The sequence below is a fragment of the Sardina pilchardus genome, chromosome 1 (genome assembly GCF_963854185.1).
Source record: "Sardina pilchardus chromosome 1, fSarPil1.1, whole genome shotgun sequence".
NCBI lineage: Eukaryota > Metazoa > Chordata > Actinopteri > Clupeiformes > Clupeidae > Sardina > Sardina pilchardus.
In genome coordinates, this window is record NC_084994.1 from 6306975 (window position 1) to 6334068 (window position 27094).

The window sequence follows — 27094 nt, forward strand, 5'->3', positions numbered from 1 at the left end:
GCGTCAGCAGTCAAATGACCGGCGCTTGGCGTTTCTAGTGTTAAAATACTGACATGTCTGACAACCAAGTCAGATGTAGACAACGTTAGAATGTTTACAAGCAAACTATCCTTAACCCTATGAGCCCGATTGACGCAAAGTGCGTCAAAAAATGTCTCTGTTACATTTACATTGCTCCGCAATTATTAGTCGCACCGAGATGAGACCTTTATTGCACGAAAGACAGAATCTCAGAAATAATCACGTACTGTATATAGTCAGCTGATGGCTGCAGACGGCTACATGAAGTCGAATCCCCCTAATGATTCCTTTTAGACGGCTGTCTGAAGTTGTGCTGTTGTAGGCCTATGATATTTACAGTCAAATGTTTTGTGAGGGAATGCAGAAGGCTAAAATCTTTAAAATAACAAATACACAACATGGTCCTTCTGGGGCTCTGTAGTTATTCATATATTCACGTCTCATACATAGGTAAGGTAAGGTAAGGTAATTTTTATGTATATAGCACATTTAACGTGCACTGAGTGCAACCCAAAGCGCTTTACAGAACACAGGGACAGTGCTGAAACGGAGTGGCGTAGTCGCCAGCGTACCCGTGACAACAACACAACAAACAAATTCACAAAATAACAAGACACAGACAAAAGATGCCGGACGGAGTGGCGTAATCGTCAGCGTACCCGTGACACCAAGACATACAAGACAGACAAACAAATAAACAAATATCAAGTAAATAATAATAAAACAAAAAAGAAAAGTCCACGTCAACCTAGTCCAATCGACTGCACACAAGTCAGACGGCCGAGAGAAGTCCCAGGGCAACGAAGACACACAGCCTCAGCCCAGCCGCCAGACCAACCGAAGATTCAACGGCGCCATGCAGGCCGTCTGGAGAGCACCAGAAGCAGTAGCAGCAGAAGCACTGAGCAGTCCGAAGCCGTGAGCGACCCTGCAGATCAACAACTCGGTGGACCCCCGACAGCAACAGCCCGTCTCCAGCTTCCATCGCCAGCACCGCTCGATCCAGACAGACCGCCGCAGAGCACGGCAGGTCGCAGGCCGGCAGCTCAGCAGTCGCGGCAGCAGCATCGCCCGCAGTTGGTAGCCAGGTCGCCCACAGTTGGTAGCTAGGTCCTCAGCTGTCCTGACCAGACGGTGAAGTGCAGTGCTTCACGGATGGAGAATGTGAGCCAAGCTCTCGCCAGCGGTCTTCAACCCAATGGACTTGGCATCAGCCAACTTGTAGTAGCACAATAAAAATCAAGAAAAGCACAATACTATCGAAAATAGCGTAAATAAATAGTGAAAATATTAATCTAAACAAATAAATTCAAAAAATGAACAGAATAAAACATAAAATTACGAAAATTACATAAAAACAAACAAAAACATGATGCCAGACGGAGCGGCGTGTCTCGCCAGCGTCCCCGTAACCTAGCTACATGTACCTGCACATAACAACACACTCACATGTGCTGTGGGTTGGTACTGTGTCTTTAAGGCAAAACTAAAGGATGGGCTTTAGTGCTGTGCTATCTAGGCAGTAAAAACTTTTTAGAACAGCTTCTGGAACACAAAGCTGCTGGAACACAAAGTTCACTCTGAAACAGTATCAGACAGTACAGGTGGAATATATCTTCGGTGGTTAAAAAGATCTCAGGTGAAAAAAAGGTGAGTGCCTTTAATTATTTTGTTGTGAATGGACAGTTATGGTTTGAAGGTGAACATGAAAATAAAAGGTTTGTTAATTTTCCATGCATGAAAACGGATGCTCTAAAAAAAGCATATAGAGAATATTGTAAAGGTACGCTACATGTACGTACGGTACACAAAATCTTTATGAATGGTAACCAGGTACAGAAAATAATGTTTTTAGCTGCTTGACCTAAGGGTTGAATGTGCTGATTTCCTGCGTATCCAATGTCATGTGACCCCGTACTGGACCATGTTCCTACACAGGCCACGTAACTGAAGTGTTCTGTTGCGTAATGGCTGCTGCTACAACTAGCTTCCACTGTAATCAATGGAGCTGAACTGGCTACACCAGTCTTCAAAAACTATTTTTCCAAACAGAGTGCTTCAGTTGTCGACCCGGTGTAGTTTGGGCCTAGGACTCGTCATATGAAATGTAACAGATTTCCATCTCTTGTTGGTAGACCAAGCAAGACATTGCAAAGGTAGAACAGAGATTTGAGATTTGTTTTGTAATTATTGTGACCCTTATGGTGAAGTCGGTTCTCATGACTAAATCAGGGCTGTGCAGGTAGCCCATACCAGGGCTGTAGTACTCGAGTCCGGACTTGGACTCGAGTCCGGACTCGAGTCCGTTTTTTTATGGTCTCGGACTTGTCTCGGACTCGCTGGTATTTGACTCGGACTTGTCTCGGTCTCGGCCACTGGTCTTGCCAAATATGGTTCTTGGTCTCGACCGAGTCCAGGCGTCTTTATTACAGTATGTTATTATATTCAAGGGAAGTAGGAGTACACTAGGGCTCGACATTAACGGTTGCCCAGTAGCCTTCTGATGTAGCCAAACATGCGTGTGCGCAAGGCATCCCCTCCCCTAGAAGCCTGTGGTTGTGCGTCTTTTTCTCTCACACACACGTATGCGCAGCAGTGCCATAAACAGCGAAACATGGCTGCTAGTTTAAGTGATGCTATTGTAACGCATAATAACAGGCTAATATCAAGTTGATTTGCTCTCTTGCATCTCTCAAATTTGTGCTGCTAACCTATCTAGGCTATGGGATTTAGGTAATTTAGGCCTACTTTTGGGTTTAACGTCAAGAAGAACGTTTAGAAGGCTACACAATCTTGGCACATTTTTGCATCTGGAGAGAGCTCCTGCCATGACGCTAGCTCAGGTCATGTATGTCAGTCGTGTAGTGGTCACTAAAATCAATGAACATTAGAAGACACTTATCTCTTCTATGATCCCAAAAAGATTGTCTTCGACTTGTTATATTTTCGAACATTTATTTAATCTAGTGATAGGCCTATAGAAAATTAATTGCACCTCTGATTCCATCCGCATACGCGTTATGCGCAACTATTATTGTATTCACTACTGTAGACTGTGTAGGCTAATTACTCTCACCACGTATTTCTTAAAGTGACAGGCACTCAATTACAGGGTTCACCCAGCCTACCTACACACCACATTAAACATAGGCTACTGTAGATACTGACAGTATGTATCCAAGACATTAAAGATATGCCTTATTTTAGTGCACAGAGTTAACTGAAATAAGAGGCCTTTAATAATGGGGCAACCTTTTTTTGTATTTGGCAACCAAAACCTCATGCCTGGTTGACCAGTTGGCAACCACTTTTAAAAGCTAATGTTGAGCCCTGGAGTACACTAATACTGGTCATTCTTGTCTATGTCTGGAGTGAAGCTATTGTAATTTAGTTAATTATGTGATATCAAGGGGAATGGTTAAACTTGCAAATCCTGGGTGTTGTGACACTGTTTTTGCTTTTAGATCAGCAAATAATAACCCAAAATGATTGTCTTTATACTGTCATGCATACAACTTGCTTTTTTCTGTTCTGGACTCGGTCTTGACTCGGACTCGAGTCTTTTGGACTCGGTCTGTCCTGGACTTGAACCTCTTTGGACTCGGTCTTGACTTGGTCTCGACCGGTCCTGGTCTTGGACTTGTCTTGGACTCGACAAAGGTGGTCTTGACTACAGCCCTGGCCCATACTGTGCTGAGGTCAGTGGTGTATGTGTGTGTGTGTGTGTGTGTGTGTGTGTGTGTGTGTGTGTGTGTGTGTGTGTGTGTGTGTGTGTGTGTGTGTGTGTGTGTGGGACTTTATCCAAAAGTACTAGAGGAGAGAGGCTGACTCAGATCAGCATGGTGTCTGTCTAATGTAGCCTCTCTTGTATCAGCCAGAGCGGTAGATAAAACAGAGTGGCGACACCCCCATAGACCTCCATAGGAAAAAATGGCAGCGCTTTTTTCAGGCTATTTCCTCGTTATGGGGCTTTTGGAACTGTTTACAGCCAATCTCTTGGTCAGTAGTCAATGAGTTAATTGATTACACCTTCCAGCATCAGAAGTACATTCCACCCTCCTGCGATTCAGCCATTCAGCACAGTTTTTTTTGGAACTGTTGATCGTGGCGGCAACATCAAAGAGTGTCGCAACTCTCTCTATCTATGGCTCTGGTATCAGCATATTCTGCCAGTGAGATCTGTACTCGTGATGTGAGTCAGGGAGGAGATCAAGGTGCCTGTAGACAACAGCATGACCAAGTCTCTAATCATTTACTAAGCTGCCCTGGGACGTTGTGCTCCATTTGAAAACCAACAACAACAGGTCCAATGCTTATGTGTATAGAGAGCTTGAAACACAAAATATGTTTCAGCTGTTATTGATTTAGCAATAGACTCAAGGCCGGCGCCCACCGGACACGCCGTTCAGTGGTGTAGGCTTGAGGTGCAGGATTTTAGAACAGTTTCCTAACCCTGTGTGGCTGCTGCACGGCAGACGTTTCCAGTGGGCTTTGTTCCGAGTTCTCATTGTTTTCTTGTCGCGGCGTGCTGCGTACGTGTCTGGTGGGTGCCAGCCTTCTAGACTGCTTGCTGTGTGCAGCTGCGATTCTATACTAGACATAGGTAGCATGGTGTAATGATTCGCTAGGTTTCCATGGAGACCAACTTAATGGAACTTACTGCAGTTCCTTTACAGCTCTTGGACATGAGCCACCGGCCTTTGCTCCAGCATCAGCCATATTTGATCTACCAGCTAGCTGTGACTGACAACTACAGAAAAAACTGTATCGATGTCATATCATTTTTGTATGACTGTTTGTTGTATGAATGAAAAGTTGATGTTACGAATTAACCCTCTGGCAGTCATTTTTTAAGAGCTATCCACAAGGTCAGTAGCCTGGCAAGCCAAACTACACAGAAATGTATAGTCTGGGGTCGGACCATTCACAGAGTTGAAGCCTGTGGGTGGGATGAACAGTTGTCTTTCAAACTGCTTCTGCACGTAATAGGCCAGCATTTGTGACCAATCGTAGCCGGTCGGCAAAACGGCAACAGGGCTGCCAAGTTTCAGAAAATTGCAAGCGACAGTGAGATGCGTTCGTCGAACATTTGTTTGACTGTCTGTCACACTCAAAGCGTGACACTTGGCAGCTCCGATTAGATTCGCTATTTCAAGTGTGAACTTACCAAGACAGACCCAAATAGATGTTATGTTACACAGCTCTGCAACAAGTATAGGACAATGATAGACGTAGCAGCCTTAACATTAACTTGGAAACTCAAAGAGAAACAGCGAATCAACAGTGAAGAAAATCTAGCAAGCAGGGGAACGTTTTAAATCTAATTATCGGAGTCGGCGCTGTTGTGTGTGAAAGATAAGTTAGATGCCAAGACCCGCCTTTCGTTGCTTCTGATTTGTTTATTGCGTGATGCCTTCGGGCTCAAGGACTCCGTATACAGATAGAGCGTTCTGATTGGTCAGGCCGATCTGCAGCCTGGCGCAGTCTTGGCCTCAACGGTGCGACCCTAGACCATCCCGCTAGGCAAAAATATTTTTGGCCGCTAGGGTGCGTCTAGATTTCTAGGCTACAAGGTCAGGCAATGTGGAGATATTTCTCGGTGCAGTTTAGGTCAGACAAGAAAACAACAACTCCACCATCTGATTATTTCCTCTTAGCTATCAATTGAACACACAGACAATTTTATTTATACGACTAAATTATCTTGCCTTTTTCTGTATTTTAATGGTTTTATGTGGAACCATTTAAGTTTTTTCCCAAGAATGTCACAGCCCCAGTCCACATCTTAAAGAGATTGCATATCAATCCTTACTGAAATTCAATCTTAAAATAAAACACATAAATGCACTGAATCCCAGTTATGGCGCACAAAAGGCAGTAACATCAAGGCCGTGTCCAATTGTCAAGGGCGCACGATGGATAGTACCGTTCTTTCCAGTAGCGTCTCAGTTAGCTTGCTCCTCAGTATGCGTCCCTACATTTGGACAGCACAAACTAGTTGGCGTCATCTGACTCGGGGAGGGGGGTGTGTTGCTTGACGATTTGCATGACGAGTGGAACTTGACCTGCGCTGCGCAATGGATTATGGGATATCTGAGGCCAAAAAAAGATGCATCGATGCACACTTGGAAATCACGGCAAACGAAGTACCCATCTAGTGAGAGCGCTTGACTTTCAGACAGTCTATTCTGACGTAACTTTTTCTGACGTCTTTTCAGACAGCCAATATAACATGGATTTCAGTGCCTCATTTCGATGCCAAGTAATAAAGTGATAAAGTGATAAAGTGAGGCTGGATTTCACCTTTGAAATATTGCCCTCCTTTTCCAATCAACTACAGTAGGCTATTCGTCGAGCATCGAGCATCTATCAACAAAAGAAGCAAACAATAAGTATTGATTACTAAGGCTACCTCAAATAAAACTAGATGTACCGCAAAGCGATACACAATATGACCGTCGCTCAGTCCTGCTCATTCTCTCCGCAAATATCAATCACGCTTTTGTTTCCATCGCCTACTCCATCCCTTACTGCAACTTTTATGTATGTAAATGAGTGTGTGCATGTGTGCGCTTGCTTTGGTGTATGAGTGCTTCTCTGTCTATGAGTGTGTGTCTGCTTATGTGTGTGTGTTTTATGTCTCTGTGTATATGTTCACTGTGTTCTCTGCCGTCACTGTCACTCCAATGTCAGATATCACACACACACACACACTCACACACACACATGCACGCGCGTGCACACACACACATACACAGGCACACACCCACACACACGCACACAATCACACACGCACACACACACACACACACACGCACAGGCACACCCACAGAAAGAGAGAGAGACAGAGAGAACACACACAGAATACAGATAGATAACACAGAACACACACAAGACACAGAGAGAGAGAGAGAGAGAGAGAGAGAGAGAAAGAGAACACACACAGAATACACACAGAACATGTGCATACACACATATACTAGGGCTGTCAATCTTCCTCTAGTATCCCATTCGAATTTCATTCATTATTATTTTTCTAAATTCAAATTATATTTGAATATTTAATGGTCAATTTTGACTTATTAATATTTACTATTTTTCTATCTACTCACACTGTAAAAACTGGCTTAGCCTATGCCACTGCCATTATGACATCGTAGTTGACTTGTTTTACGTGATAGCTGTCTTGCTAAGTAAATTATAGCCCTTTTCTGACTGAGAAACATTACATTCACGTTACAGAAATAACGGGCTCAGGGGGATTTCGCAGCACCCACACACACAGCAGTGTTTCCCACAGATTGGAAGGCAATGTGTGGTGGTCGCCCCATGTTTTGGGGCGGGGGGGGAATGATTTTTTTTAACAAGATGTAAAGCTTGTCTTTATTTGAAACACACAAAGTATGTAATTTTGAATAATTACTCTATTATAGGCCTACATACTGACATTTCTGATATTCATAACAGCAATCTTTATGCAGATTATGGCCTAACTCCACTTCTTAAATTCAGCTGTCTGGTTGAAGCCTCAAAATATTGTAAACAAAGTAGCAGGCTAAGTTTATCATACTCTACTGGTTGGACTGTTCAGTTTCTGTTCAGGTAAGCTAATACTTTTTCTCCTTGGGACAGGCCCCTTTAAGTCTTTGAGTTGAAAAACATTGGTATTGAGATGGTCGGTCAACTTAAATGCAAGAGTTTTAATCAAATGTCTGCAGCATAGCCTACTAATGATGCTAAACGAATCCAACAGTAATTTAGCTAGTCGTCTTCTGTGCGTCATTGCGTTCACGATTGTGAATGTTTTATCTAGATTAAATGTACATGTCGAGGGCGGGTGTCCATTGAGTGCGCACGAGAACGGGCCAAGGAGAATAAGTTTACTTCTACTGTTTGGAAAAGTTGCACGCATAGTCTACAAAGGTTGCGGAAGAACTTTATGTTTCACCTGAGCAGCGTCATGTGCATCAATGCGACCACGCTTCCAGGGATGATATCGTTTGTTTTCATGGAGACAGACGCGGTGTGCACGGAAGGGAGGGGCTGAGTGTGTGCGTGTGTTTGTGTGTATGAGAGACAGATGCGTGATTGACAGAGGGGGAGAGCAGGGAAAGGAAATTCAGTTTAACGAATGCTGCGTGTTTTTCAATAGCGTTAAAAAATAAAAATAAAATAAAAAAGAATAACGAAACGCAATATGTGGCGGCCGGTGCTGAATCTGTGGCGCACCGCCACAAATTAGTCTATGTGTGGGAAACACTGCACAGGCTATAGTACATCACACACACACTCACTTCTCAGCTCCGGTGGTCTCACACAGTGCTGCATCTCATAAAACGTACTCAAAGATTTATAAAACAAAAATAAAACAAAGTTGTTTAAGTTGGTACAGGATTCCTTAGTCTGGTAATCACCATACTAAGCTCATTTTTTAAAGATTGAACATTAGTCTGGGGAGTCTGCGCTTTATTTCTACTGCAAAAGAGGCGTGATCAATGGGCATAGTTCACATGACCCCGTAGGCTTTAATAGTCCTTCAACCAATCAGACCAACAATCCGGGTGCGCTTGGTGGATAAGCCAGTTTGTAATGGACCCGGCAAACGTGGACAGGAAGCAGGAGATCGACAGAGCTGCAGAGCGAAATCCAAATCACCGGCAGATCAGGCAGGGTTTAGGCCCTGTGTCCACCAATCGCGTTTTTTGCGCAGACGGCGTCAATTTTCAATATAAAGTCTATGTAGCCCAGCGGAAAAAAGCTCTTGGCGCTGACGTTTTTCACCGCAGCGCTCAGAGCACTCAAAGTTGAAATCTGTTCAACTTTTAGAACAGCGCTGGGCTCGCCAACGTCACTTCTCTTTAAAAACCGTCTCCGGTTTTGGTAACCTAGCAACAATAAACACTTCTCGAAGCGCCGAGAAAAGCGTTTTCTTGCGTAAAAAGCGCGATTGGTGGACACAGCACCTTACCCAGCTTAGGGGTTACCTGGTAGCCTGGCTAGGGCCTACCACTTCTCAAATGAGACGTGGTCTGGCAACCAGACGTTCATTTTCTCGTATTTGAAAAAAATGCCCAGCTCCGTTCATTGGGCGCCACGGATGTCTGTCAAATGCGTCTGTGCATAGCTCATCATCGTCTCGCTTTCCCCCCTGTTCTGTGATTGGTCCCCAAAAATTAGGGCAGACTTGCTTCCAGACTGCCTTAGCAGCGTGAATGAAATCACCGCGCAAGGCAGGATGGGAACACCCAGGCTAGTTCCCTGGAGCCGTGGCTAAACTCCTAACCTGGCTCGCTCCACCTGGCTGCCCAACCATCGGCACTCTCTCCACCTCACACACAGTAACCTGTTGAGGGGTACGGTCACAAATATGTCATTAGAATGTTCGGTGAACATTACCTCACACACAGTAACCTGTTGAGGGGTACGGTCACAAATATGTCATTAGAATGTTCGGTGAACATTACTTCACACACATTAAGCTGTTGAGGGGTACGGTCACAAATATGTCATTAGAATGTTCGGTGAACATTACTTCACACACATTAACCTGTTGAGGGGTACGGTCACAAATATGTCATTAGAATGTTCGGTGAACATTACTTCACACACATTAAGCTGTTGAGGGGTACGGTCACAAATATGTCATCAGAATGTTCGGTGAACATTACTTCACACACATTAAGCTGTTGAGGGGTACGGTCACAAATATGTCATTAGAATGTTCGGTGAACATTACTTCACACACATTAAGCTGTTGAGGGGTACGGTCACAAATATGTCATTAGAATGTTCGGTGAACATTACTTCACACACATTAACCTGTTGAGGGGTACGGTCAAAAATATGTCATTAGAATGTTCGGTGAACATTACTTCACACACATTAACCTGTTGAGGGGTACGGTCACAAATATGTCATTAGAATGTTCGGTGAACATTACTTCACACACATTAACCTGTTGAGGGGTACGGTCACAAATATGTCATTAGAATGTTCGGTGAACATTACCTCACACACAGTAACCTGTTGAGGGGTACGGTCACAAATATGTCATTAGAATGTTCGGTGAACATTTTTTTGATTTGATTTATTTTGGATTAGACAGACAACATAATCCAAAGGATGGCATGTTAAAGTGTGAACACTTATTTCCAACATGGTCCTTGGTGGTTGAGACACATATAAGACATATTACAGAACAAAAGAACAACATATAACACAGAATCATCCAGTATTGGGAAAATTCTATAAAATCACAGATCACATAAAATAATTCATCTATATTTAAAAAGCTAATTTACTCTATTCCATAAAAATGACTTCACCTGACGTCTAAAACTCCCTCTGGAGTTTAGCATTTTGAGGGAAAGTGGCAGGTTATTCCACAATATGATGCCTGTATAGAAAAAAGCGCTTCTAGCTGCACTGTTAACCCTGGGTACTTTACAAGAACGGACACTGGCCCTAGTATTGTGATTGTGTTGTGTATGGACCATTTCTATGTGAGAGTGTAAATATTTGGGAGCAGAGCCATTTATGACATTAAACATGTGGTTCAGCTTTAACTGCTCAACTCTAACATGTACTGGCAGCAGCCCTACCGTTTTAAAAGCATCTCTACCAATATGAGTCCTGGGGGGTGCGTTTAGTAGGTAACGGATAACATTATTTTGCATCACTTGCAGTCTGTTTTAAGTTTAACTGATAACCCACAGTACCAGGCAGAACAAGCATAATCGAAATGACATTGAATCAGTGATACAACCAGTAATTTCTTGATAGAGAAATCTAGATGTCTTGTCTTGCGATACAAAAATTTCAATTTACCAGCACACTTGGATAATATTTTGTCGGCAACAGATGAACAGGTTAATGACTGCTCTAATGTTAGCCCCAGGTATGTGACACTTTTCTGAGACACTATATCAGTGCCATTGCATGTGATCTTGAGTTCATTTTTTCTAGACAACTTCCTTTTGGTTCCAAATAAAATGGACTCTTTTGCCCAGATGAATCGAAAGCCTGTTGTCTATAAGCCACTTACTAACACTATCTAATTCCTGACCTAGAGTCCTCTCATTACAACATTACCTCACACACATTAAGCTGTTGAGGGGTACGGTCACAAATATGTCATTAGAATGTTCGGTGAACATTACTTCACACACATTAACCTGTTGAGGGGTACGGCCACAAATATGTCATTAGAATGTTCGGTGAACATTACCTCACACACTGTGCTGTGGGTTGGTACTGTGTCTTTAAGGCAAAACTAAAGGATGGGCTTTAGTGCTGTGCTATCTAGGCAGTAAAAACGTTTTATAACAGCTTCTGGAACACAAAGCTGCTGGAACACAAAGTTCACAAAGTTCACTCTGAAACAGGTATCAGACAGTACAGGTGGAATATATCTTCGGTGGTTACAGGTGAAAAAAAGGTGAGTGCCTTTAATTATTTTGTTGTGAATGGACAGTTATGGTTTGAAGGTGAACATGAAAATAAAAGGTTTGTTAATTTTCCCATGCATGAAAACAGATGCTCTAAAAAAAGCATATAGAGAATACTGTAAAGGTACGCTACATGTACGTACGGTACACAAAATCTTTATGAATGGTATCCAGGTACAGAAAATAAAGTTTTTAGCTGCTTGACCTAAGGGTTGAATGTGCTGATTTCCTGCGTATCCAATGTCATGTGACCCCGTACTGGACCATGTTCCTAACAGGGAGGCTACACAGGCCACGTAACTCGAGTGTTCTGTTGCGTAATGGCTGCTGCTACAACTAGCTTCCACTGTACCTGAAGTGTTCTGTTGCGTAATGGCTGCTGCTACAACTAGCTTCCACTGTAGTCAATGGAGCTCAACTGGCTACACCAGTCTTCAAAAACTATTTTTACAAACAGAGTGCTTCAGTTGTGGACCCGGTGTAGTTTGGGCCTAGGACTCGTCATAGGAAATGTAACAGATTTCCATCTCTTGTTGGTAGACCAAGCAAGACATCGCAAAGGTAGAAGAGAGATTTGAGATTTGTTTTGTAATTATTGTGACTGTTACGGTGAAGTCGGTTCTCATGATTAAATCAGGGCTGTGCAGGTAGCCCATACTGTGCTGAGGTCAGTGGTGTGTGTGTGTGTGTGTGTGTGTGTGTGTGGGACTTTATCCAAAAGTACTAGAAGAGAGAGGCTGACTCAGATCAGCATGGTGTCTGTCTACTGAAGTCTCTCTTGTATCAGCATATTCTGCCAGTGAGATCTGTACTCGTGATAAGAGTCAGGGAGGAGATCAAGGTGCCTGTAGACAACAGCATGACCAGGTCTCTAATCATTTACTAAGCTGCCCTGGGACGTTGTGCTCCATTTGAAAACCAACAACAACAGGTCCAATGCTTATGTGTATAGAGAGCTTGAAACACAACATATGTTTCAGCTGTTATTGATTTAGTAATAGACTCAAGGCCGGCGTCCACCGGACACGCCGTTCAGTGGTGTAGGCTTGAGGTGCAGGATTTTAGAACAGTTTTCTAACCCTGTGTGGCTGCTGCACGGCAGACGTTTCCATTGGGCTTTGTTCCGTTAAAAACAACGGAGTTCTCATTGTTTTCTTGTCGCGGCGTGCTGCGTACGTGTCTGGTGGGTGCCAGCCTTCTAGACTGCTTGCTGTGTGCAGCTGTGATTCTATACTAGACATAGGTAGCATGGTGTAATGGTTCGCTAGGTTTCCATGGAGACCAACTTAATGGAACTTACTGCAGTTCCTTTACAGCTCTTGGACATGAGCCACCGGCCTTTGCTCCAGCATCAGCCATATTTGATCTACCAGCTAGCTGTGACTGACAACTACAGAAAAAACTGTATCAATGTCATATCATTTTTGTATGACTGTTTATAAAACGTTGATGGCAAGAATTAAAGAAAGCTATCAACAAGGTCAGGCTGTGTAGATATTTCTCGGTGCAGTTTAGGTCAGACAAGAAAACAATAACTCAAGTGTCTGATTATTTCCTCTTAGCTATCAAGTAAACACAGACCATTTTAATTATGAGACTAAATTATCTTGCCTTTTTCTGTATTTGAATGGTTTTATGTGGAACCATTTAATTTTTTGTTCAAGAATGTCACAGCCCAGTCCACATCTTAAAGAGATTATATATCAATCCTTACTAAAAATGTAATCTTAAAACAAAACACACACAGTAACTAAGTGGCAGGGACACTAAATCATTATACTGTTGTTGTCATGTCTGTTGAAATGATTTGCTGGCACCACAAACCATCCCATAACAGTTGGGCACTGTATCCCTGCGCGCAAACGGTAGTAACAACGTCAAATAACAATATGGATTTTGGTGCCTTATTTCGATGCCACTTAAATCTCCAGCATTTTTGTTGTTAATGTTTTAATACAAGGCATCACTGCACATCATGCAGCATCTCTAACATCTTGCTCTGATGGCACGACATCCAAAGGCAGGTATTACACACAGGCAGAATGAAGAAATCCAAGATAAGTGATAAAGTGAGGCTGGATTTCACCTTTGAAATATTGCCCTCCTTTTCCACTCAACTACAGTAGGCTAAGGCTAGTCATCGAGCATCTATCAACAAAAGAAGCAGACATAGTATTAATAACTATAAGGCTGCCTCAATTAAAATGATAACCCTACTGTATGTTAGCCTACTAGGCAGACAACCTGTTGTGTTTTGCGAGCAAGTACATTTAGCAAATAGCTGGCTGAACCAATAAGAGAACAGAATTAACATTAGAATGAGCTAATGCTGTCCATTAGCCAGGTCAGGAGGACCAGGCTACAGAATACATTCCCATGGTAACTTTTGTGATGGGTGTCTTTCAAGGACAGTTTTTTTTCCCATAACCAGTGCACAGATGACTGCAAATAATAATCTCAAAGTTTGGCATACAATTATGTTTAACTAGTTAATTCATTACAGTACATTGCTTAGACTGAGTGTAGTGAATAGCAAGTTTGGCCTGGTAGCTGGCCATGGTCCTGGGATTTCAATAGCTGAAATCACATGTGAGTGATGTCTGCTCACCCCCAACATATTTATGTTGCTAGGAATAGATTTGCACTTCTGACTAAGTGAAGGCTGAATAGTGTTCATACTGTATGCCTAACTTGGCCCAAGACCGGGTAGGAGGTTTGAACAATCATGATGTGAGAATGAGCTGGAGAGGGAGGACTCTCTAATGATATGAGATGTAGTGAATAAACGTACAGTAGGCAAGAGTGACCATCTTCTCTGTTGACGAGATTGGTGGCAGGATACAGTAATAGGAGACTAAGAATGTAGAATTACAATGGCTGCAGTGAGGTAATTGCAAATGTTAAATTGAAGTATAGAAAGACTGTAAGAAGGAAATCTTATGTAAGTGTGTTCTAGACACTGGAATAAATTGACAGAATTTAGGCGTTTTAGAGGAGTGGAGGAGAGGCTCAATTAAGCGTAATTCAGTCAGTGTGACTGATTGGTCATCTCTGTTTGATTAGCGCCTACAGTATATGGCTACTATGATCCATCGCTTATAGATAAGGACATGTGGATGCAGATCTAAGTCAGATTACCTGCCCCGTTTCCTCACTACATCTCAATGGCCAGGAATGCTGCCACTCTCGTCAGCGCCGTAACCGGAATCGCAATATTAGTGTGAGGCTGAAGTGAGCCTGTTGCTGTGAGAAATGTGTGCGTCCTGCATGACTTGGAAGTGCAACCTCTGGAACACTGTGATCCAAATTCAACATGGTTGGACTACACCGTGGAAAAATGTCCGCTGCTTGGTGCATGTCAGGAAGGCAAGAATGGGACGGGTCTTTGTCATCTTGCAACTTGTAATGAGAGTTCCTGGATTTACATGTAAATAGAGACGTGCCCATATTCACATCTCGTTACAGAGAGCCATTTTTACAAAGGCTTTGAATGCAGCTCAGGACTGCCGTTGTTTGTTTTATAATGTAATATTTACCACTGTGTTTAATATGCAAAACAATCTCTCTTTTATTCTCATTTTAATCCACAAATAGACCCTAGGTTGTTTTTACACCAAATTTCTCCTTAGAACCACAACAGGAATAAAGACTAAATGGGCACTGTAGCAAAGTGTCTAGACCCCTCAAGACCAACTATCTGTATTTGTTGTATGACAGGTGAGCATCATGGCTGAGAACATTCTGGACCTGCTCTTCAGAACTCTGGATGAGTTGGAGGAGGCAGACCTGAAGCGGTTCAAGTCTCACCTGTCTGAGAGAACCTTGGAGGTGTTTAAGCCCATCCCCAAAGGAAAGCTGGAGAAATGTGACGCTACAGACATTGCCTCTAAGATGAAGGAGGCCTATGGGGAGGAAGGCTCAGTAAAAATGACCCGGACCATCCTGAGGAAGATGAACCTCAATGACCTTGCAGACCAACTAGGAGAGAGGTAGATACACACAACTCTCTCTTTCTCTCACACACTCTCTCTCTCACACACACACACACACACAAAAACACACACAAACACTCCATACATCATCGACATGCAACAATAAACACTCCTTGGCCATGCTCTCCTGCACTATACATGTTCCAGCACATGTGGAATAGCCACTGTGTACAGCCATTTATCACACAATACGGTCATAGATAGATAGATAGATACTTTATTGATCCCCAAGGGGAAATTCAAGATCATGCTCAAGGTCATGCTGCACGATGTAGAGTCCTTTGTAAGCTGCACAGCCGTTCAAGATGTGTGCCATGGTCTCTCTTTGCTGGTCACGATGTGACATGCAGAACGGCTCATGTTGACTTGAATACCACACAGACAGATTGGCTTTTGTTGGTAATACTTGTAAATGAGCACACACACACACACACACATACACACACACACACACACACACACACACACACACACACACACACACACACACACACACACACACAGTTATTTCTCCAATACTTAGATGAATATTCTGTTGTACACATATACAGTACAGTATGAGTGATTTATTGAAACGCATTTATAATGAATTTGCATTGTCTTCTTGCCATGTTTCTCCAGCGATGTTGCCGTGTCAGGAAAGCAAGCTGGTAAGACTTTAACACATTCTACAGCTGTACCGCATGATTGCACTTTAATGATTTTCTATTTAAACTTTTATTTTTACTTTTTGTTTGGGGGAGCAATTGTTCAAGACTCAAATAAGGAAGATGGTTAGACTTTTATAACGAAACACTAATGAAATATGTGAAGAATAATTATAATAATAGTTATAATAACTATTATACTATTATAAGAATAGTTATGCATAACTAAAATATAGTAATTAATCATCATTATGGACATAGAATATACAGTAGTAATTAATCATCATTGTGGACATAGATTATTTTTTTCTATGGAAAATCACTCATCATGAATTAATACAGTTGCATAGTAACTACATACAAAGTAATGTTTACAAAGTTGCCTAAATATACAGTATACAGTAAATGTAAGTGTAAAAAGTAGGTGCGAACTATTCTAGCTGAGTAGTGATTCTTATTATGTTTCTTTTCGGCAGATGCAATTCTACAGGAGGTCAAAGAAAAACACAAAAAGTGGATGATAGAGAAGTTTTGTGAGATTCATGAGTGTCTTGAGGATGGGAAGAACAAAACATTCCTCAATAAGATCTACACAGAGCTCTACATCACAGAGGGAGAGAGTGAAGGTGTCAACACTCAACATGAGATTCACAGGATTGAAGCACAGTCAAAATCCCAAAAGGCAGACAAAGACAAAATTAACTGTAATGACATCTTCAAGTGTCCAATGGAGCATAAGAAAATCCGAGCTGTGATGACCACAGGCATTGCCGGCATTGGAAAATCTGTATGTGTGCAAAAGTTAATTCTGGACTGGGCAGAAGGAAGGGCCCATCAGGATGTTGATTTCATATTTGCACTTCCATTCCGCCAGTTAAACTTGAAACAAAATAAGTTATACACTCTTCTCAAACTCCTCCTTGTCTTTCATCGCGGACTGGATGAAGAGGTCATATGTCCCAAAATGTTCAGAGAGTTGAAGGTACTGTTCATCTTTGATGGTCTGGATGAGAGCAAACTCTCCCTGAATGTAGAAGACGACATAGATGATCCCCTGGAGACTGCATCAGTGGATGTGTTGATAACCAACCTCATCAAAGGCAATCTACTGCCTAATGCACTTATCTGGATAACTTCCCGACCAGCAGCTGTCAAACGGATCCTTCCTAAACACATAGACAGGTGGACAGAGGTACAAGGATTCAATGACCAACAGAAGGATGAATATTTCAAAAAGAAGATTGAGAATCCAGAGGAAGCGGACATTGCCATTGCTCACATTAAAAGGTCAAAGAGCCTCTACATCATGTGCCACATCCCTGTCTTCTGCTGGATCTTGGCCACTGTGCTTCTGAAAATGAGCAATCTTACCAGTACAAGTGACTATCCTCAAACACTGACTGAGATCTATATCCATTTCCTGCTCACTGAGACACGTAGGAAGGGTCAAAAATATGACAAAGGCTTTGAACGAGATGATAAAAAACGCCTGAAGTCCAACAAAGAGCCTATTTTGAAATTATCTAAACTAGCATATGAAGAACTGCTGAAGGGTAATATCTTGTTTTATGAAGACAATTTGACAGAGTGTAGCATCAATGAAGAAGACATTGCATTGTACTCTGGTATGTGCTCTGAGTTCTTCACGAGTGAGTGTGCCGTGGACCAACATAAAGTCTATTGCTTTGTGCATCTGAGCATTCAGGAGTTTCTGGCTGCATTGTTTACGTTTCACTCCTTTGTGACGAAGAACACAGAAGCACTTAGACAATTTGGCTCACGAGAATCTGAGAAATGTCAGGCTAAGGGGGACTCAAGAGACCCTTCCAAACTTTCCTTGGCTGAGTTTTTAGGAACTGCAATAGATAAATCCATGCAGAACAAAGATGGACATCTGGACCTTTTCCTTCGCTTCCTCTTAGGCATCTCACTTGAGTCCAACCAGAGACTCCTACAAGGCCTTCTGGCACACATAGAGAGCAGCTCAGACAGCCACAAGAAAACAGCCCAGTACATCAGAAGAATTCTGAGTGAGGACAAAAAAGTCCCTGAAAGATGTCTGAATCTGATCCTCTGTTTATCGGAGATGAAGGACAACACCCTTCATCAGGAGATTCAGCAGTACATAGACTCTGGAGCAAAGCTCTCACCTACCCAATGTTCACAACTGGCCTACATGCTTCTGGTGTCAGAGGAAACACTTGATGAGTTTGACCTGGCTAAGTACAAGACATCAAGTGAGGGTCGTGAGAGACTGCTTATAGTATTGAAGTCTTGCAGGAAAGCACTGTGAGTAAGAATAGCAGTTCTGCCATGCATTTGAATTTGAATGATAGTAAACTAAAATGCAACAAAACTTAATACTGGTGATATAATATCTTCTCTGCCACATGTGTTATGTTACTGCAGATTGGCTGGTTGTTATCTCCAAAAGGATTCCTATGAGGTCATAGCATCTGGTCTTCAGTCAGAAAACTGCCTGTTGAAAGAGCTAGACCTGAGTTCTAATCCTCTGGAGGATTCTGGAGTGAGGTTGCTGTCTGTTGGGCTGAAGCATACTAACTGCAAGCTGGAAACACTGAGGTAAGTGATTTGGTTACAATATGAGGTCAACAAAATAGTTATAACTGCAGGCTACTTAATACTGGAGTTGTATTGGAGGTTATAGTGGTGATGTAATATCTAATTAATCTGACTGATGTGTGAGTCTCTCACTGCATGAAATAACACTGACTGCCCAAAACATTCAGTTTTTTTTTTTCATGCTTGATGCACTTGTGACACAAATACACATCATTGTAATCAGGAGGACTAGCCCTTTATAATGGTATAACACACATTGAGTCTAGCAGGGACTAGCAGGCACTCATGCACTCAAATAATGTATTGCAAGTACAGAAGTATGCCATCTAAGACACAGCCTGTGTCTTATTTGTTCTGGTTAGATTAATTTAGGGTCACCAGACCAACCCCTACAGAAAGAGGTATCAGCACGTGTTTTTTGTCAACATGAAAGAACATGTGTAACGTTTTGGAGTTCAGCTTCTGTCTATCAGATTGTAATTCCCACAGCAAACTACAGACCTAAACATTGGTGATACCCTTTTTTACATTTAGTATCCAAACACCTTTCACTTATTTTTGTCATTTAATATTGTGATACTCTTTTGCAGACTTGCCAATTGTAATATCACACATAATTCCTGTGAGATTGTGGCTTCAGTTCTGCAGTCAACAAACTCCCTCATAAAGCTGGACTTGGGTGAAAATGACCTGGGGGATTCTGGAGTGGCCCTTCTCTCTAAGGGACTATCTAGTCCCCTCTGCAACCTGCAGACATTAAGGTTGGTGCAGGCCATGCATATTCTGAATTAATTTTGTAATTGTTTGTGTACTTCATATTTGTTGTTAATAATATGTGTGATAGAGCTGTAATCGGGCCTTAAAAGTTAGACCTGACGAGGCCCGAGCCCGACAGTGTTCAGCCCGAGCCCGAAATTTTGATTGACAGCTTTTTAAAAGCCCGAACCCGTTTACAGCCCGACATTATTGAAATCTGCGCACGCACATATCTTTTGCCATTAGTCAAGAATGAGTCATGCATACGTCTTTTAACATAATTTATTTATAACTAGGCTATAGGCTAGAGCTGAAGAACCAGTCTCATTTTTTCATTTCTTTAAAGCTTCCTTAGTGGCCTATAGCCTAGTTATAAATAAATTATGTTAAAAGACGTATGCATGACTTATACAGCAGGTGGGATGTAGAGCAGAGAAGAGTCCAAACGTGATGCCAAGCAAGCAGAAGTTTTATGTCACAGCAAAACATTCAATCCAATTAAAAAAGATTTAGTGGGTAGCAAAGAAAATATACCTTCACAAAGTCCAGAAAATTCTTTCACACAAGCTTACAGCACAGACCACTTGAGGTGCAAACAATATCAGATTTTTGGTTGTTTTGACCGTCAGCAAAAATTGACCAAAGAGTGTTTTTTATGAATGAAAATACATCAAATAAGCGGTGAGCCAACCGAATATGTGCAAAATATGTGCATCTGGTCACAGCTGGTAGGTCTGGCCTTTGGGACGTGATCTGGCTGTCCCAGGTGATTCATTACCAGCGTCCTGCAACACACACTGTGATGTAATGCTATTGTCATCTGCCAGACAAACACTTTCAAAATAGTATTTTTTAACCAGCAATATTGCTCAAAACAGCACCAAACCTCATCTGTAGCTTGCTCTGGGTCCCTACACATAAAACATGTATAACAGAAGACTGTTAAGAAAGTGGATGTCGCCCCATCATAGTGGCAAAAGTGACACATGTGCAACTCACATCTGCACCTGACTCACATCGGGTAGCAACATGCTCTCTGTCTCTGCTCCCTTTGTTCTCTGTCCCTCTGCGCCTGCTCATTTGCACCTGTCCATGTGGTGCACCCTGGGACATGTAGTTCGGTTGGGGGCCATGTTGTCGTGGGATAGGCACTTCTGTACCACATGTCCACTTGTGATGCCACATACGCTATAGTGACAGTTCTACTTTTGAGCCTATTTGTGAGTCTTTAAATAACTCATCTGTGTCACATTAGTTTACAATGGAGCAATTTGGCTCAATTGAGAGTGGCGTTGGTAGCACATATGGTTCTGGCTGTCATTTGTGGTTCGCTGTTGGTTTGGAACCCACCACTTTTGCCATGCAAAATGTCAGTGCTGTCTAAAAACTGTTAGTATATCTCCGCAGATTCAAGTCTCTCAGTTTTACTCACAAGTCCCGCCCCTCCCTCTGTATCTGTTTCCTCTCATTGGTCAAGAACAGTCAGTTCTGTGACTCGTCACAGAAATAAAAGAAGAATGTGATAATATTGAAATTTCCTGAAGCACATTTAGCTTCAAAAAAAGAACATGAACGAGATATTAAATGAAAATGTTGATTATTGGGTTGTAAATAAGATGGTTTCTGTTGAGGGCAAAACATGAACAGTTTATGTTATAACTTGCTTGTCCATCTGTAAAGTGTGTTTTTCATCACTGCTGCTCCAGATTCCTCAACTGTGATGATCACAAGTTTGAAAACGCTCCCTGCCCTTCAGCTATAGCCAAGATGGTGTCTGTTTAGGGCAAAAAGTGTCCACCATTCCACATTCAGCCGTTATGAGAGTACCACCCAGGGACTAGCAGGCACTCATGCACTCAAATTATGTTTGGCAAGTACAGAAGTATGCCATCTGAGACACAGCCTGTGTCTGATTTGCTCTGGTTAGATTACTTTAGGGTCACCAGACCAACCCCTACAGAAGGAGGTATCAGCACATGTATTTTTTGTCAACATGAAAGAACATGTGTAACGTTTTGGAGTTCAGCTTCTGTCTATCAGATTGTAATTCCCACAGCAAACTACAGACCTAAACATTGGTGATACCCTTTTTTACATTTAGTATCCATACACCTTTCATTTATTTTTGTCATATAATATTGTGATATTCTTTTGCAGACTTGCCAATTGTAATATCACATATAATTCCTGTGAGATTGTGGCTTCAGTTCTGTCAACATACTCCCTCATAAAGCTGGACTTGGGTGAAAATGACCTGGAAGATTCTGGAGTTCGGTCTCTCTCTGAGGGACTATCTAGTCCCCTCTGCAAACTGCAGACATTAAGGTTGGTGCAGGCCATGCATATTCTGAATTAATTTAGTAATTGTTTGTGTACTTCATTTTTGTTGTTAATAATATGTGTGATGCCTATCATGAGAGGTTTTTATTTGAATCAGGTGTGATATAGAGCAGAGAAGAGTCCAAACGTGATGCTAAGCAAGCAGAAGTTTTATGTCACAGCAGTAGTCCAACGCAAAACATTCAATCCAATTTAAAAAGATTTAGTGGGTAGCAAAGAAAATATACCTTCACAAAAATGGTTCCAGTGTTGATGAGAACATATTGTGGATGCACAGTGTGATTTTTTAATATTAAAAGTTGCAATTGGTGAATAAACTCTTTTGAGAGGTGGATAAACTGTGTTTACTTGCGTTTAGTCTCCACTACAATATGGCTATAGGCCCACGTTTTTAAAATATAAGCTATTAAAAGATTGATCTTAGTATTGTGATAGCCAGATGTACTGTCGTTACAGGGGAATAATCTGTCTTGATTATGTTGATTTAGTGGTGCAGTGTTCAAACAATAGCCCTTTAATTTGATCTTTTCTCATGTTGTTATGCAGACTTGCTGTATGCAAACTCTCAGAGAAGTCATGTGGAATTGTGGCTACTGTTCTACAGTCACCAAACTCCCTGATAGGGCTAGACCTGAGTCACAATGACCTGAGAGATTCTGGAGTTCAGCTTCTCTCTAAGGGACTGTCTAGTCCCCACTGCAAACTGCAGACATTAAGGTTGGTGTAAGGCCATTTATTGACATACTTTTTGTATTTGTTTGTTTCCTTAATTGTTGTTAGTATGCTATAGTGACAGTGAAACAATATGCAAGTCGTTCAGCCCTTCAGCATTAACTCTGAATGTGCCAGTCTTTGCTTAACACAACATTTAGCTTTTGCAGAATTGATATTACAGATAAACCTCATCCGTTTTTACAAATAAGCCGACACAAGTCAACAAGGCCAATGTGAGGCCAATATATATTCATTGCACCCCTACAATTTAGCTACATCAAAGTAAAATATTTCAGGTGTGCGTGCCTGCGTGCGTGCATGTGTGTGTCGGTTTGACCATAGTAATAGGCCTACACAGTGATTTTTGCACTGTTGTTGAAATGTCTCTAGATTGTTATTTATTTATCAGGGCACTGTGTAAATACAATATCTTCCATTTATTCATGTTATGTTTTGTTGTGTTCTTATGCAGGCTTGCTGATTGTAAGCTCACAGATAAACTATGGGAGATTGCTGCTTCAATTCTACAGTCACCAAACTCCCTGCTACAGCTGAACTTCAGCAACAATGACCTGGGGGATTCTGGAGTGCAGCTTCTCTCTAAGGGACTGTCAAGTTCCAATAGCATACTGCAGATATTAAGGTTGGAATAAGCACTTGCATGTATTTCCTGACATTTTTTATTTTATTGTTTAATTAGGCAAATATTGGCTGATCCGTTGGGACAATATTCATTACATCCCTTCAAGTTATCCACTTAACACATTAAACTACATCTTATTAAAACCTTTCAGATCTGTGCGTGTGTGTATAATCTTTGTCATTACAGGAGAATAATGTCCCCTGATTATGTTGACTGTTGTTACGGGCGGCTCAGAGGCCACAACATAAAATGGAGACGGAAATCAGAGCAGCGCTCTCGTCACTACCACAAATGTGCATGCTTACAGTTGGGCTTGCACACACACACACATACACACACACACACACACACACACACACACACACACACACACACACACACACACACACACACACACACACACACACTCCCAAACATGCGTACCCAGCTGAGGATGATAGGAGATTAAAGGATATAAAAAAAAACACAATAAAGCCCAAAGGCTATGCTAAGTGTCATTCCTTTGGCTAAACCATAGCAGCCAGCTTACAAGCGAACGCTGATTCATTAGGGAGGAGATGACATGCCTACATCTAGTGGCTGTAGCCTAACCACCCAATTACGTCAGAGTCATTATTTATTGTGGTTGTTGCTTGGTAGGCCTATACATGAAGAATTCTTTTCCAGAACGCTATAGCATAAAAAGTGCAGTTGGGTTGTTTTGATTGAAAGACAAATCAAATTCATAGCCTAACCCAATTAGGCCTACAGTTCCACTGAAATTAGCCTAGGCTTACTTGGAAAACAAAATAATCATAACAAATGATTTATGAATGCATTAAAATGGATATAGCGTTTTGGATACATTATTCTTTCTATCCTTATACGAGCAAACGAGAACTATTTATATCCTATCAGTTCTATATTTCTATCCTTTTTCTCTTACCACTGTCCTGTCCTATCCTTTCTCTGCATTGTCTGGCACGAGAGATACACGTCACTTTCGGAATAAATACTGCAGCGCGCAGCCGTTAAAGTTATTTCTGAGTTAGTGAGTGAACCACGTCGAGTAACTCTGCCCTCTGCCTCGTTTTGCTGTGGGTGGTGGGACAAAATGCTTCAATCTTATCGCCAGGTAGGCATCTAAACTCGTTTTCCTTTCCTTTCAGTACTTCTTAAGATCTTGGGTTAATAAATTATACTTGAATTAGTTATTCGGTGAAACTGGGGGAAGGACGTTGGACCCAATAAGCCCCATTCATGCTCAACGTAAAATACGGATACGGATACGTGTGGAGTGTTTCAAACGTTCATTCCGTTGATTTCGTCCGTACTTTGACACGAAATTGAGGGGCTTATGATTACGGATGAAACGGATGAAACGTTGCAATACCGAGCACTACCACACGAATACCACACGAAAAAGTGGGGGCGCTATGCATTCACACGTAAAATACGGACGGAGGTATGAATACACCACCGGATAGAACGTGCGTACAAAATACGGACGTAAATTGCCACACGTTGAGCATGAATGGGCCTATAGCTACCGTTAACGGTTGACAGCTCAACTTTTCGGGTAAGGACCTTATTATGCAAGCTGAGTGTCTAGCTAACCACAACAGTGTTTTTAACTATTAGACACTGGTGAGAAATGTCTTATTTAACGTTACCTTTGTTATGGATGTAGTCAAATTGAAAATGAGTTCAAGAGTATTTTTTTCTCATCATTTCATTTCGTTTTTAATGGAAGCTAAACGTTATGGTTCGCCTCTGAATATAGCTACCGTTGTCCGATGTTAGTGTTCCACATAAGAAAGTAGCTGCTAGCAACAAGAGTAAACCACAGCGGGTAACGTCCTTGATTCTTCTCGCCAGGTTTTGAGTAGTTGTAGCAGAGGGCAGAGGGCAGAAACTCGGGCTCAACGACCGCCCTGATCCAACGCCTGCTGTCAGTGTCGCCAACGGCTCGTACTGAGTCTGCGGCCCGAGCACCGAACGTTTGGTTTTTTTCCCCTGAACAGTTGAATTTGAACGATTTGTTAACATTCCATTGTAACAGTAATTGCGTCTTTACCTTTGTCAAGTCCACATACAAGTCCAACTCCACTGTATCTTAGCAGAGACCTTACGAGTGTGCAAACGCTCGCCTTTAGCTGCAGCGACAACATGTTGGGAGAATCTATGCTAATCAGTGTAGTAGCCTACAGTAAGCGAATTCCTTTACCAGCTGAACGGCTGCTGACCCCAGTATGGCGACAGTAGCGATCTGATCTGATATGATGTTGTGTTCTTGATTTTGATTTATTTATCAGGGCATTATGGAAACACTACATCTTTCCATGTATTCATGTTATCTTTTGTTGTGTTTCTATGTAGGCTTGCTGATTGTAAACTCACAGATAAATCGTGTGAGATTGTGGCTTCAGTTCTACAGTCACCAAACACCCTGCAACAGCTGGACTTGAGTGACAATGACTTGGGGGATTCTGGAGCTCAACATCTCTGTAAGGGACTGTCCCGTTCCAACTGCAAAATACACACATTAAGGTGGGTGCAGACATTCCTTTGTCTTAAATATCCTCATTAGTTAGAATAACTATGAAGATGTAAAAATAAACATCAACTGGTCAGCCAAATGAAGCAATCAAGTAGCATCCTACTTTGCTTATATCATTGTGCAGGGACAGTCTACCTTTTCAGCGTATTTTGTGAGTCTTAAAATGTCTGTGAACTGATCAAATCTGTCTTATTAGTTGCCATTAGTAGCACATATTGCCATGGCTTTTATTTGGCCTTGTGCTGCAGGTAATCACAGCCATAGCAATATCTGCTACCAACACCACTGACTCGTACCATATTGCTAACAGTTCTACTACCAACTAATTGTGTTGAAAGACACCAAATTGTGTCTTCTATCATTTTTTCCCATTCACCCTAAAAAGTAGTTCCAGTCTTCCAATAGTTCAAATTGAAATGAAAATTGAAACAACTTTCTCACTCAATAGCTGTCAAATGCAATGCTGTTATGCAATCGCTGTTCTCTCACTCTGAATGAAATGGAATGTCACAATGGACAATTCAGAGCAAAAAGCGGAGTGTCCGAGTGGGGTTGTCATGAGATATCGCCACTCAAGGAATGTTTCTTGTTCAATCAATTGATAAATAGTTTAATCAGATCTATCTGTTGTAAAATAAACAAATAACTTCATATTCATACAATGTCACCAGTATGCAAGGGAAAATGAAAAGGACAATCTCTCTCTCCTTCTCTCCCTCTTTCTCTCTCTCCCTCAGGCTCTCTGATTGTCTCATCTCAGAGAGTTGTGGTTTTCTGGCTTCAGCTCTGACTTCAAACCCCTCCCATCTAAAAGAGCTGGATCTGAGCTACAATCATCCTGGAGAATCAGGACTGAAGCTGTTATCCGCTAGACTGGAGGATCCTGTCTGTAAACTGGTGATACTTAAGTATGTTCAAAAAGAAATGCTGCACATTTAGACATTGTCCCCGTTGTGTAGATCAGTGGTTCCCAAACTTTTCTGGCTCACGGCACCCCTAAACATATCTCTCTCCATCCACGGCACCCCTATTTTTTTTTTTACTTTTTACTCAACCTTTGTGCCATATTTGTACTTCATGCCATTTTCTTTAACCTTGTGATATGTTGGATAGGCCAAAACTGCTTTTATTATAGGCATTACTAAGATAAGGTGAAGTTAATATCTTTTTTTGTTTCATTCGAATGAACTACTTTCATTCAACTCATTTAATTGAACTTTTGAATAAATGGTGAACAGGATAACCAACTTGATAACCACCTGACCTCGGTGCGCAGTCTTAACCCATTTCACTGCAGAGGGCAGTGAATAACCGTGTTTGAAGGGGACGTGATTTAACGTAATTAACTATTTTTACGATCTGTTTCAATACATCCGTCAGGTCTGGAGGCATCGTTTTTGCAGTAAGAGCCT

The 27094-nt window shown here is 41.8% G+C and overlaps 1 protein-coding gene across 2 annotated transcripts in view; it reads left to right on the forward strand.

The window, feature by feature from the left end:
• Positions 1–3563: 3563 nt before the first annotated feature.
• The window catches only part of LOC134081834 (NACHT, LRR and PYD domains-containing protein 12-like), a 29813-nt gene continuing 6282 nt past the window's right edge, over positions 3564–27094 (forward strand). Inside the window, exons 1-11 of one of the 2 annotated variants that reach the window (XM_062537590.1) lie at positions 3564–3719; positions 15186–15457; positions 16082–16110; positions 16584–18396; positions 18517–18690; positions 19281–19451; positions 21604–21771; positions 22333–22503; positions 22973–23143; positions 25502–25672; positions 26420–26590. In XM_062537590.1, coding sequence (XP_062393574.1) covers positions 15195–15457; positions 16082–16110; positions 16584–18396; positions 18517–18690; positions 19281–19451; positions 21604–21771; positions 22333–22503; positions 22973–23143; positions 25502–25672; positions 26420–26590 — 3302 coding nt within the window. In that variant the 5' untranslated portion in view covers positions 3564–3719; positions 15186–15194. Of the gene's footprint in view, positions 3720–11354; positions 11459–15185; positions 15458–16081; positions 16111–16583; positions 18397–18516; positions 18691–19280; positions 19452–21603; positions 21772–22332; positions 22504–22972; positions 23144–25501; positions 25673–26419; positions 26591–27094 lie in introns of those variants that run through there. The other variant, XM_062537588.1, reaches the window with a different exon arrangement.